A 14,264-nucleotide genomic window follows, 5' to 3' on the forward strand; every position below is an offset into this window, starting at 1 on the left:
CTACTGGATGTGATACTCTATGATAGTCCAGACAGGTTCTGGGACTCAGAAGACCAAGAACCTCTATAGTTTAATCCAATCAGAACAAACACATGATTTCCCACAATGCTTTTGACAAGCCCCTTCTTTCTAGGTAGTAAACTTTTCACAGGTTATTTTTCCTAATTATTCTTGTCTGTAAATTCTTAAGAGGAAAGAGCCATGCTGCGTAAATTCATTTGCCAGAAAGCACCAAATATTATAGCTGGGCAATAAATATCTGATGATGTCTCAAGAGTTCAAATGTTAAACTCTTTCCCTAGAGCTAATAACTGATTTTGGCAATGATGTAATTTCTCTGCCTCAGTTTTCCTGTCTGTGAAATATAGTTATTTACTACCAATATTTTCAAGTGTGGGCATGAGACGTACCCATTCCAAATGTGAAACATTAATTTGTCAATGTATAAAAAAGTGAACTGGTAGTTTTGTACTTTTTGTAGTATCATTCCTATAAAAGCCCAACATCAATATGAACACTTCAGAGAATTCCCAGAGCTAAAGTAAAAATAGCATCAAATTAATTTGGAGCAACTTTTGAGAAATGCTTTTAAGACATACACACAGATTATTCCTCTGGGCTGTTACAGCTATCTGAATCAATGGCACTTGTGAATATACTGGGAAGGGGCACTTACTAATTTTTCTGGGGGTGTTCCCAGATGTGGCAGTAGAGCATTTCCGATCCTCTGCAGTTTTCCCCCTTGAGAGCTGAGAATCGAAGGAAGTACAGCACATTAACAGCAGCTCAGAACCTCAAAGCCATGGAATCCCTCATATTAAATTAAAAAAAAAAAGGCTAGGAGACAAAAACTAAGACAGAAATCAAATCAAATACCAATATTAGAGAAACATAGTGTTGTTGTTTTTTTAAGAAGCCACTGAAAGACTTGGAAAGTATCCAAGTAAAAATTATCAAGACACAAGGAAAATAAAATCTCTCTACAGGCTGTATGCCTGTCCATGCTCATTTAAAAGGAAATGCAGAGCACCCACAAGTTTACTTGCAGGCTTAACTCGGGCTGCCTGCAGAAATCCTGGGCAAGAAGGAACTCAAATCATCTAATCTCACTCTAGTTAGGTCAAAGAGAAGCTTTTGCCTCCACTTCACAGTGCTCAGGTCCAGGGCCTACGAAAGCCTGCCTGGAGGTGGAACTTCACTGGGAGTCTGCTTCTAAAAGACCCACACTATGTCTCCTCAGAACTGGGAAATATCAGGCCTAGTTTCAATTCTCTCTTAGAAGAATAGAGAGAATATTAAAAACAGCACATTATATTACTGTGGGGAAAAAGAAAAACAAAATGGTGTTGGTACAATAATCATTTGGCCTTACAGTTGCTACTTGAAAATCACTGTGCCAATCCTAAGAATAATGCCCTTCTGAGAATATTTGTGCCTTTTCTAGTTTGCAAAGATGCTCAGTGCTCTTAGATCTGGCTTTGAGTTAAAGAGCGGGTTAAAGCCCTGACTCTGCCTTTTTAGTTGTAAATTCTGAGGCAACTTGGGCTCTGAGTCAAGGTTTCTCATCTGTAAAACTAAGATAATAGCTGTCCTAAGTCTCTCAAAGAGAAAGCAAGGTTTAAAAAGTCAATGGATTCAAAAGAGTTTTATGAATTTTAAAGGGTTTTAATGTAGATGATGATTTTTATTACAACAATATTAGATTTTCACTGATATAATATGATTATGATGATTCCACTTACCTTAAATAGAATGTACAGTATATATAAAAAAATCCCAAAGCCATAGATTGGAATAATCTGCCCCATCAGGCCTCTTCCACTACCTCCTGCTCCAGTGCCTGCTCCTGGTCCTTTGGCCTTCGCAAATGCTTCTGCAAGATGAGATCTCTGGAAACGAGCCCCAGGGGTCTGGCCATCTGAGGGCGCAGGATGATGATGCATTATAGGTGGAAATCGGCCCAGTTTTCCTGAGAAAACAAATTAATTGGTCTCTATCTCTTCCACTATTTTAAATATAGCTACCATAAAAATACCTCATGCATCAAGGTACAAAGCAGAAGCCAACTCAAACAAGAAAAATAGAAACTTAATTAAAAGGATACAGATGTATCACAGAGATACTAAATATGATGTGGTAATCTCTGGCTGCTCCCCAAACCCATTTTCCCTTCTTTCTGGGTCCAAAGTTAAGCCACATTTTTCATCTTCCCACAGTGTTAAATATGGCCATGTGACTGAATTCCAACTACAGCAATGTAAGGAACAGTGCTAGTTCAATCTCCTATGACCATTTCTTTTCTGCAAAGTAGATGCTAACACCCAGGGAGACCTTGGAAGCCTTACTTGAAAAGGCAGAGAGACTCCATCAACCTTGGTCCTTGAATAACTATGTGCAAAGGCCCTCTTCTGCTTTACCCCACTCACTTAAAAGCTATCTGGACCTGGATATATGACCGAGAAATAAACTTCTGTGTTAGGCTATATACTTCGGAATCTATTTGTTGTTGTTTATATATTTTTTTATTTAGAAACAGGGTCTCTTAAACCAGCGAGGCTGGCTTCGAACTTGCGAGATCCTTCTGTCTCTGCCTCCCAGCACAGGGATTACAGGCCTGTGCCACCTGACTATATGTTGTTCTTTTAAATAACAGTTAATCCCTCTTATTTTATGCAGATAAGGAATTGCAATGTGGCCTTAAAAGAGAACAAAACCAGAAACTAGAAAGCCATCACAATCCAGGACAGTTGCTTTCAAGTTCTAGGTCAAATTCTTTCCTTCTCTTTGGGGCCAGAGACTTTTTGTTTATCTGGGCATATCCTCACTTTCTTGTTTCTTCAGACCATTTTTCTAGCTTCTTTGTACACATAGAAGATGATCATCCCCAAACCTCTCAATTTGCATGTCCTTCAAAAGATTAGCTAAGACTGGTCCTATTTCTAGATTTCTTGAAGGAAGAAAGACTTTCAGGACACAGCTTGAGTGGGTAAGCATCCCTTTCCAAAGAGCTACTGCTGGGCACACAGGCTTCCTGTTGTACAAACGTGATCAAAGGAGTCAACTTTGTGAGTGGCAGAGCACAGAAAAGGGGGTTAGGACATCCATTTTCTTGCATTTTTTCCCCTTCATTAATAGCAGCCAAAAGTCACCACAAGCCTCCTGAGTCATAGGTAAGAAAAAAAGGAAAGACATCTCTTCCAAAGGGCACTTAAATAGACATGTAGAAAACACTAGCGAACAGAACAACTTCCTAAGACAAAACAAAACAAAACAAAGGAACTATAAAGTAAAAAAGTGTTAGATTTGTTCAATAAAGAACAGCATATTTTTAGAAAATTAATAAAAAAGATTTCACAACATTTAAAACTGAAGGGATTGCTGAACGTGGCAGCACATGTTTATGATTCCAGTATTTGAGAGGCTGAGACAGGAAGATCACAAGTTCATGACCAGCCTCAACTACTTAGTGAGGCCCTCTGCAAATTAGTGAGACAATGCTTCAGAATAAAGAACAAAAAATAGTGCTGGGGGTGTAGCTCAGAGGTAGAATGTTCCTGGGTTCAGTCTCAGAAGAAAGGAAGGAAGGAAGGAAAAAAGGAAGGGAGGGAGGGAGGGAAAGATTCCTAGAAGAAAACTGATTAATAGTGGCAGTACCTATTTTTAGACACAAGTACTCTTGAGAAATATATGGACATTACACAAAATCCTGTCTACCTTTTTGGAAAATAACAGAAAACCAACATACAACAGTCCTCTGCTTTATGTCTGGTTTCTTTCTTTTCCTTTCTTTCTTTTTTTTCTTTTTTTTTTTTTTTTTTTTTTTTTTTTGCGGTACTGGGGATAGCTGTCCCCAAACAGTCACAAGAGTGTGCCACCACGCCCGGCTTTTATGTCTGGTTTCAATTTCTGCAGTTTCAATTACCCAGTCAACCATTACTATTCCAAAATAGTAAGTTTTTAAATGCAAATTATTCTAAGTAAGATGATAAAATCTCATGCCACCTCACGTTATACTGCTCCGGACATGAGCCATCCCTGTATTCACAGTATCTATATGTAGGCCACCAGCCCGGTTTATAGAATAAAAATCCAAACAGCATGAAGTTGGTTCTGGAAGAGCTTCCCTGGCTGGATTACATCATGGTGCATTATGGTGGTAGTGCCATGTTGGGAAAAAGAGAGAGCACTCCCAAAGTAGTTAGGGAGTGGCTATCTTTTATTACAACCCTAATCCCTTCCAAGAGTAGCAACCCCAGTGACCAGACCTCCCAGTAGGCTCCACAACCTTTTACCATAGACAGGCTGGTAACCAAATCTCCAACACATAAAACTGCGGGGAAAACTACATCATCATCAGACAAGAAACTCAATGAGTCTTCTAGGAAATTCATGCTACATTTGTACAACTCTGACTGGCAGAACTGACTTCTTTATATTGAGCTGATGATTCAAGAAAGAAAGCACAGATTAGGGTTTCAAAAAAGTGACACTGAGCCGGGTGTGGTGGTGCACACCTATAATCCCTGTACTTGGGAGGCGGAGACAGGAGGATCACACAGGTTCGAGGCTGCTTAAGAGACCCTGTTTCCAAATAAAAATATAAAAAATAGGTGTCTGGGAGTGTAGCCTGGAGGTAGAAGGGTTTCCAGGAACCCCAGTACCACCAAAAAAAAAAAAAAAAAAAAAAGTGATACTGAATGAATGGTGATGAGGCATGAGGTAAAGAAAGCTACATTAAAATGGACTAAAAACAGGTTAGTAATTTTAAAAATCTGTATTAGAATTAAGAAGAGTTTACCATTAACATCAAAGAAGTGTCAAAACAGTAAATATATCATTTTCAAAGGTAGAAATTTGGAGAGCAATGGAATATACAGGATTGATGGTAAAGATAAATTTTATATCTCAGTAATCTAGGCATTTTTATATTTGATATAACAGTTCACATATTTGCTACTGAACACTTAATGTGTCAAGCACTGTCAGATGCTGAGATTAAAATGATAAAACAACAGTCCAGTATTTAAAGAGTTTACAGATAAAGGAGAGCGTAGTTACAGCAACATGGTGACTGCCTGACCCATCACATCCAACAGCTTTCTCACTTCTCACTCTTTTTTTTTTTTTTTTTTTTTTGTGGGTCTGGGGATGGAACCCAGGGCATTCTACCTCTGAGCTATACCTCCTGCCCTATTTTTTATTCTTTATTTTAAAACAGGGTCTCACTAAGTTGTGGAGGGCCTAAGTAGCTGAGGCTGTCCGGGAACCGCCATCCTCCTGTTTCAGCCTCCTGAATGCTGGGATTATAAGCGTGTGCCACCACTCCCGGCTCACTTCTCACTCTTAAGACTTCTCTGCAACACGAGGAAGTGACTATCAACTATTAAATATTGATTATTCAATAAATATTAAATTACTTTGAGTAAATCCTTGTAAGATTTTCCTGTGTTCTGTCACATCACTTTCATTCTTCTTTAATCCATCCCGCCCCAGATTTCTGTATCATTTTCTGTTCTTCTTTATCCTTTTTCTCTTCCAAATTCATTTCTTCTCAAGGAATCTATTATACTTTGTAGAAGGTACAGCTCTAGTTGTGACTTTTCCCCTAAGCTCTTTTATCTCTAACTCCAATTATTATACATGTCTTTTGGAATGCCTATCATTTCAAATTTAAAAATGAAACTCATTTTTACCTTCCAAAAGGTAAACATTTTTATCTGGTCTCCTCCTGTATTTTTCTTTGTAGATTCCTTCTCTTAGAATGTTAGGCTTGAAACCTACCACCTCTGCTACCTGTAACCAAGGGAACACTTGAGACAGTAGGCTAGTCAGAATGCTGAAAATGGAAGAGATTTTTCTCTTTGTAACATTAATTGGCCTCAATAAGGAGCAACCGCACCTTTTGATCTTAGTACTGACATGCTTCTTAGAGCTGAATGAATATTTCAGAAGGTTTTAAAACTTGATGACAATAAAACATTTGGAAATTTCTCCTGGATTAAAAAAGTTCATTACGAAGTATGCCAGGTAGGAAGACTGACATACCTACTACCCAGATTTAACTGAAGCCTCTTGTACTGCCTTGTCCTCACCTCTGAGCCACAGAAACAGCTCTGAGCTTGTTGCTCATTATCGTTGTCACTGAACAAGAGAAAACCATCCTGAAAATGCATTGTCAGGCCATGTTGCGTTGGGTGATCATAGTGTACTTGAACAAATAAAGATGGGCACATCGTCCTTATGCAATAGTTTTACAGAACCACTACTGTATATATAGTTAGCTGCTGACTGAAATGTCCGCACACAGCACATGACTGTACAGAATGTGCTTTTAGACTCTTGTACATAAGTATATATCCAGGAACTACATACAATATTGACTTGAATGTCTTAAAACTTTATAAATGGAGAGTATTTATGGGTACACAACAGTGAGAATATACTTATTCCACTGAACAATATACCAAAAATGGTCAAAATAGCAAAATTCATGTTATATATATTCTACCACATTTTTTAAAATTTCACCTCACAATATCCTTCTCTACTAATTCTCCAGTTGCTGAACATTTAGATAATTTTATTTTTCATATTATAGATTATTTTACTTGATAGCTACAATATGAATAGGATTGATGGGCTTTTATTTACTTTTAAAAAGCAGATATAAAGGTCAGAATAATGATACTATAACATTAAAATCTGCAGGGGTTTCAATGTAGAAAATAGCTGTGTGACTACCTCTACTTAAATATTCTATAAAATAGGACTTGACTAAATCCCAATGGTTTACTGAAAGCTTTCTCCATATTTAGGTTAATTATTAAATTTAAGTTAGCATCATTAAAGCTTTACCAAAAACTTAATGGATTTTACAGCATGGTGCTCTACTTTCCCTTGTTAATAACCACTCCTACTGCTAAAAAACAAAACCACTCCAGCACTGTTAACAAAGGAGCTTTCTGAAAGCAACATTAAAGCATCTGCAGCATTTCATTCTTGGGGCAAACAAATCAATAAAGAACTGTGTGTGTTTATACTTCTGATTACCACAGTTCAAGAAAGGTCCTAATGGGGCAACTCAATCAATAAAACACTGTATGTGTTTATATTTCTGATTACAGCAGTTCAAAAAAGGTCTTAATGGACCAGTTCCTTAGATATAGCACCTTCTCCCTAAACACTTAATTCAACATTACTTAAGCTGGAAGCTCTATCTCCCTCTTTCCTCAAAGGACTCCATCTCCTTGCATTCCTCTCCTACCCAACAAGCTTTGCTGTCCACTGCTTTCTCATCTTTATCAACCTCCCCACAACTAATACACCACATATTACTAAGAGAGATGATTATCTAAGTTGCTAGCACAGGGCCTGGTTCATGCATTCAATCAATATCCATCACCTATCACTGTTTTGTTACCAAAGTAATCTCCTAAAGCATAATTGCAACTGGTCTTGTCACTTCTCTGATCAAAGGCTTTTAATACTTTCCACCAATAGCAAGAGGCTGTGTTGCAGCAAAATGGGGGTGAGTACAAACTTTTCAATCAGTTATTGGTTAAGATCCTGGCAGTGCCTCCAACTATTTAAGTAGAAGTTAAACTACCCTTTCTAGAGTTCATCTTGACTTTCTGTAAAATGTATATACAATATATAACAAATTTTCAGAGTTATTACGAGGATTACAAATTAATCAAGACCCTTCCCTATTGAATTACCTAACCAGTCCTAGAAGTGGCAAAATTGAGAGTTGGCTGGATAATGATAAAAATAAAAATAAAAAAATTAAAAAAAACATTTTTAGTCCTGCAAGTGGCTGGGCTAAATATTGAGATTCCAATAAAAGTCAACAGACAGTGTAATTCATCCAGACCAATTCAACAAAGAAAGCACATGTAAGGCGGGTGTGCTGGCACATGCTTGTAATCCCAGCATTTGGGAGGCTGTTGCGGTTCGCAGACAGCCTCAGCTACTTAGCGAGGCCCTCCTCAGTGAGACCCTGTTTCAAAATAAAGAATAAAAAATAGAGCAGTGGGTGTAGCTCGGGGTCAAATGCTTCTGGGTTCCATCCTCATACCCGCAAAATAAAAAGAAAAAAAAGAAAGAAAGAAAGCACATGTACAACCCAGTGAATGCCCCATGGAGAACACACACAAAACTAAAATGCAGAGCACTTTATTCAAGAAATTCTTTGTTTTTGTCCTCCGGCAGAGACCACCAGGAACCTACCTGTAGTTGAACAAGTTGGGTTTATTATTAGTTGCTGCAAGGAAGGATGTACTCTGTTGGGAACTGTGGGGGCATTTCAGTAAGATGGTGTTAGAAAAACCTTATTACAGAATTGGGGCTTGTTAGGATTTTGCAGTGTGAATTATTCTCATGGTTAGTTGAATGGGTAGTGATATCCTTCACCAAAATGGAGGAATAGTCTAGATTAAAGGGGAAAGAGTATGAGTGCAAGAATTTGAAAACTTGTTAGGTGCTTTGAAGAAAGTTAGGGCTTTCTCTGGATTGGATGCTGAAGGAAGTGCACCAAATTCATGACGGAGTATCTTCATTTTGTGTTTTTGTGATACAGAGGCATTCTACCTCCAAGCTACACCCCAGCCTTTCCCACTTCCTTTCAGTTCTATTTTAAAATATGTGATTATATATTTATATTTCCTGGAGACTGAACTCAGGGACAGTCTACCTATAAGATATACTCCCAGACCTACTTTATTTTGAAGCAGGGTCTCATGAAGTTGCTGAGACTGTCCTCGAACCTGTGATCCTCCTGTCTTAGCCTCCCAAGTACTGGGATTACAAGTATGCGCCACCACCTCTGGCTTAAAAGGCCTTTAAATTTTTTATTCCCTCAACCCAATGTTGATCAACTCCCTCGCTCCAGTGCCTGTACTCTCCTCTTTGGGACCCACTCTCAACTCCAAAGTGAGTTAGCAGCATATCCTTTCTACCCATAGCACAGCAAGAAACTTAATCAAGTCATTAAGATGAATGGATAAGATTGCTGGAAAACCTGGGTGGGGGTAGGGTAAAGTGGAGAGGCCCTCAAAACATGAGAATTTTTTTCCATGGACAGTGGGATGTGAGGATAATGTCTGGAACTGGTGTGATCATTTTTGCCATCCTGAGAGAGTCGCAAGAGCCTGGAGCCAACTTGAGAAGGAATCCAGAAGTGAGAGGAGACAGAAATATATTCAGCACCTTGAGACTGAGTTTCTGGATCTAACCACACTGGATGCTAGTTCCCAAACAGGCTCTTTTCATTTAGATAAGGCAAAAAAAAAAAAAATCTCCTTTCCATCTAAAGACAACTCAAACTAAATTTATCACTTGCCATGAGCACTACGAGAAATGAGCCCAACAGCACTGACTTCCGCTTATGATGCCTCACCTGGGCTACCACAGTGACGTTCTCCCTCACCAAGGATCACGATGTAGCCTCTGCACCGCACCAGGCCGTCCTTTCTCCAATCACACTGAATGTTTCTCTCCTATGCACAACTTTTTTTTTCTTTCTTTTTTTTTCTTTTATTTTGTTTATTGGTGCACTGTATTCATACATCATAGTGGGATACTGCCGCTTTCAAGCACGACACCGGAGACGATCTTCTTCGGACTCTTTATTATCCCAGGCTCTTACATACTCTTCTCCTCTCCGCTCCCCGCTCCCCGCTTATATATCCCAAGCAGCCAATCAGCACTTAGATCACTCGCTCCATGCAAAATTAGCTCATTTGTTACAAACAGTGGTATGTAGTGTTCCCGTGCGCCCCATGCTCCGGTTACCGGACTTCCTGAAAGTTGTTTACTGCTTAATGGGCCTCACAGAGCTTCCGCTCGGCGCTATTTTTAGGTCTTCGAGCTAGCAGGCAATGGGTGGGGCTCTTCACAGTTCCCCCTTTTTGTTTTTAAGCAGAAGAGGATAGAGGACTCAACCCCTGCTATAGTTTATGCAATTATTTGCCACCACCTTTTTTGCAGGGACGGGCGAGCAATACAGTGGTAACCCGTATGCAGCTGAGCATATCCTCCTTGGGATGCACCCTCCCGGGGTCCCAAGTGCAGTCCTTGCTGACATTCTGCTTTATGATTTTTCCATTGCGGCTAGCCAAACAGTAGGCGATTGTCCTGCTTCAACCGCCATGAAAGCCTGAGCTAGGAGCATCTGATCCTTGGCCCTCTGCAGAAATAAACGTCTCAGGCAACAGAGACATAGAATGCACAGGAAAACAAAACAAAATCCCAATGCTCCCAACCCGGCCCATTCTTTTAGATGGAATGCTGCCTTCTGGATCCGGGACGCCAGCGTTTGGGCCACTTTGGGGTCGATTCGGGTGGTGTTGACCTTGATGATTTCAGCACGTAATTGTTCGGTCGATTCGGGTGGTGTTGACCTTGATGATTTCAGCACGTAATTGTTCGGTGAGTTTATCAAACTCCCAGCTCCAGTTGCCCCATTGTTGCTCACTCCATACTGGTTTTGTCCAGATCAGCATGGTGATCAGGTGTATCCATCCCTGAGGCGCCATCTTGCGATATTATTTGACGAGTCAGTCTCTCTGGGATCCAAATCGGATCGGTTCCGTCCTGTGGGAAAACACAAACAGAGCCTCTGGCCCATGTGAGTACCGGATCAGGTCCCTTCCATTTTCCGGTGAGGACATCTTTCCATTTTACCATATCATGGGGAATACTAGAAGGACAAAAATGGCGATCTGCGGCCGATTTGCCATTAATATCTAAATTTAAAAAATTTAAAGTAAAAAGTGCCAAAGATAATCGCTGCCTTGGTTTCAGATTCTCACCTATTCCCCCTTTTTGTTTTATTAGACATTCTTTTATTGTGCGATGGGCGCGTTCAACAATGCCCTGTCCTTGAGGATTATATGGAAGGCCATGTTTTAATGTTACGCCCATCTGTTTACAGAAAGACTGAAATTTTTGTGAGGTATAAGCCGGACCATTATCAGTTTTTATTTCTTTTGGCACATTCCATGCTGCCCAAGCTTCAAGACAATGAGCGATAACGTCACGAGTTTTTTCCCCTGTGTGAGTAGAAGCATATATAATTCCAGAAACAGTATCAACAGAAACATGTACATACTTAACAGAGCCAAATTCAGGTATATGGGTTACATCCATTTGCCATAAATGTAAGGGGAGCAACCCACGTGGGCAAACACCAACATTAGAAGAGGGGATAAAGGGTGCACAAGTACCACAGGCCTTGATGATGTCACGGGCTTGACAACGAGGAATTTTAAATTTAATCTGTAAAGTTTTAGCATTTACATGAAACTGGCGATGAAAATCTTGTGCCCGTTGAAGTGGGGTGAGAGAGAAAATCATGGGCATCTTCGTAAGCTTATCTACATAATCATTACCTTGGGCAACAGGCCCTGGTAAGCCTGTATGTGCCCTAATATGTTGTACATAAAAGGGATTTTTCCTCATCAAAATTAAATGTTGAATTTTAGATGCCAAGTAGTGGATGGGCGTATGTGTTGATATTTGCCCCGCACATTCAAGGGACTTTATCATCTCTACAGCATAGGAGGAGTCCGATAACAAATTAAAGGAAGAATCATATCTCTCAAACACTTCTAATATAATATTTAGTTCAACTAGCTGAGGTGATATATGCTGATATTGAACAACTATGGGTTTTTGTCCTTCTATCATAAAAGCTCCAAGGCCAGATTTTGATCCATCAGTAAAAATATTGATAGCGAAGGGTATAGGTGTTCTTCTGGTTATGGTTGGAAAGATAATAGGATGTTGAGTTGCAAAATGTAATATAGGATCTTTAGGTAAGTGATTATCTATCTCTCCATTAAACACACATCGTAATATAGCCCAATCATCCAGGGAGGTTTGTAAAATTAATATTTGGTGTTTACTATAGGGAACAATAAGCTTATTAGGGGTTTGGCCAAAATGTTGAATACATTGCTGTATGGCAAGAACAGCAACCTTTGCCACCATAGAGGGATAATACTCAATAACCTTTTGAGGAGATAGTTTAGGATGAATCCATAATAGAGGTCCTTGTTGCCATAAGACCCCAGTGGGTTGGAGCTCAGTAGCCAGTATGCATGCCCAAATAGAATCCCTCGGTGAAATGCGCTTAAGGGAAGCCTTAGTTAAAGCTTGTTCTACCAAACTTAAGGCTTCCCGGGCTTCAGCAGTCAGCATTCTAGGAGAGGTTAAGGAAGAATCTCCTTTGAGGATATCATATAAAGGTTTTAGCATAAAATTTGGGATTCCTAAAGCAGGACGTATCCAATTAATATCTCCTAATAACTTTTGAAAATCATTTAAAGTGTGTAACTGGTCTGTACGAATGGTGGCCTTTTGAGGCGTGACAAAATTGGGATAAAGAATATTTCCCAAAAAATGGGTGACGGTGCCCTTTTGAACCTTTTCAGATGCTATAACTAAACCCTTTTCCTCAAGGGCTTTAACAAGCACACAATACGCTTCATCCAGTACCTTTTCATTTTCACAGGCTAATAGGATATCATCCATATAATGGAGACAACGCAATGGAGGGAATTTATCCCTAACAGGTTGTAAGGCAGCATCCACATATAGTTGACAAAGAGTGGGGCTATTCGCCATACCCTGGGGGAGCACTCTCCACTCATATCTCTGGTCAATTTGCTCTTGGTTTAGGGAAGGCACAGTAAAAGCAAAACGTGGGGTATCTAGAGGATTTAATGGTATAGAGAAAAAGCAATCTTTTATATCAATCACTATAATTGGCCAGAATTTTGGAATAGTTGAGAGAAGGGGGAGTCCACGTTGGACTGGTCCCATAACTTGCATTTGTTCATTTATGGCTTGGAGATCATGTAATAGTCTCCATTTTCCTGATTTTTTCTTTATTACAAATATAGGGGTATTCCAGGGTGATGTGGATGATTGGATATGTCCTAATTTTAGTTGTTCTTTTACTAACTCTTTTGCTGCTTCCAATTTTTCACGGGGGAGAGGCCACTGGGAAACCCATACTGGATCCCCCGTCTTCCAAGTGATGGGAATTGCCTCCCCAGTGGCTACTCCACAAAACCCAATCCCTGTTTAGTGTTTTGTCCTTCAGTGGGGACAGGGCTCCTCCGTCCCTGTAGGTTTCGCCCTAATCCAAATGATGGATGAAAACCTTGCTTGTTAAACATATGTAGCGCCTGGGGAGAATATTCATTATGTAATCGGAATCCCATGTCCAGAAGTAGATCTCGACCCCACAAGGAGACCGGAATTTCCAGCATATAGGGTGTAAAGGTCCCAGAATGTTTTTCTTGGTCCTCCCAATGAAGGGGTCTAGCACTAATATCAGGTGTTTTAATGTATCCTAATCCTCTAAGCTGTGTGTCAGCCTTTTTTATGGGCCAGGCGGGGGGCCAATCCTTAGAAGCAATTACACTAGTATCTGCCCCTGTATCAAGTAATCCTAGAATCGGCTTTCCCTCCACTTTCAAAGTAATTAAAGGTCGTTTTCCCATATCAAAGGCGAGAGATATTATATTAGTACCAGAGGACCCAAACCCTTTTTCTCCTTGCTGTTCCTTTTTTGAAGGGAAGAGAGAATGTAGACTAGGTAATAATAACAGCTGCGCTATCCGATCACCAGGAGAGATGGCAACAATTCCTCTGGGGGCGGAGACCATAACCTTTATAACGCCCTCATAATCTTGGTCAATAACTCCAGGATGAGTTATTAGGCCTTTCATGGTGGATGATGATCGCCCCAAAACTATGCCCACTGTTTCTGGGGGTAATGGCCCTGACATATCAGTCGACATAATTTGAATTCCCATTCGAGGGGTTAATACCAGCCGGGTGGTGGCACAGAGGTCCAATCCCGCTGAACCGGGAGTGGCTCTCCGGATTCCTTGGGCGGTTGGAGATTGGGCCATTGGGGTGTTTGGTGTGTCTCTATAGCATTGTACATTTGTTGGCCCCCATACTTGTAAGGGCCCTGGGGATGGGGGCCCCGTTTCCCGTTTTTTGACAGCGGGCGACCCTGTCCCGACTGATCATGGGACGGTAGGATATTGCCGTCAATATCCTTAACGGACCGGCACTCTGAGGCGGGATGTCTGCCTTTTCTACATCTCTTACATAGGTCTGGTGGGCTCTTTTGAGAGAGAGAGCCTCGTTTTGGGCAGTCTCTTTTTAAATGCCCTGCCGCCCCACATGAAAAGCAATTTCCTAGTCGGGTGTTGTTATTGCCCTTTTGCCTGCCAGATGCTTGC

General features: G+C 40.4%; 1 protein-coding gene across 4 annotated transcripts in view; it reads right to left on the reverse strand.

The window, feature by feature from the left end:
- RIC3 (RIC3 acetylcholine receptor chaperone) overlaps nt 1-14,264 on the reverse strand; it is a gene marked incomplete at both ends in the record, with an annotated part of 51,340 nt that overhangs the window by 25,264 nt on the left and 11,812 nt on the right. For 3 of the 4 annotated variants that reach the window (XM_080707379.1, XM_080707378.1, XM_080707377.1), the window contains 2 exons: nt 677-749; nt 1,743-1,969. The exons of the other annotated variant lie outside the window; for it this stretch is intronic. In XM_080707379.1, coding sequence (XP_080563505.1) covers nt 677-749; nt 1,743-1,969 — 300 coding nt within the window. The remainder of the gene's footprint in view (nt 1-676; nt 750-1,742; nt 1,970-14,264) is intronic. 4 annotated transcript variants of the gene reach the window in all.

The sequence above is a fragment of the Muscardinus avellanarius genome (genome assembly GCF_963383645.1).
Source record: "Muscardinus avellanarius genome assembly, chromosome: 1".
In the NCBI taxonomy this organism is placed as follows: Eukaryota; Metazoa; Chordata; class Mammalia; order Rodentia; family Gliridae; genus Muscardinus; species Muscardinus avellanarius.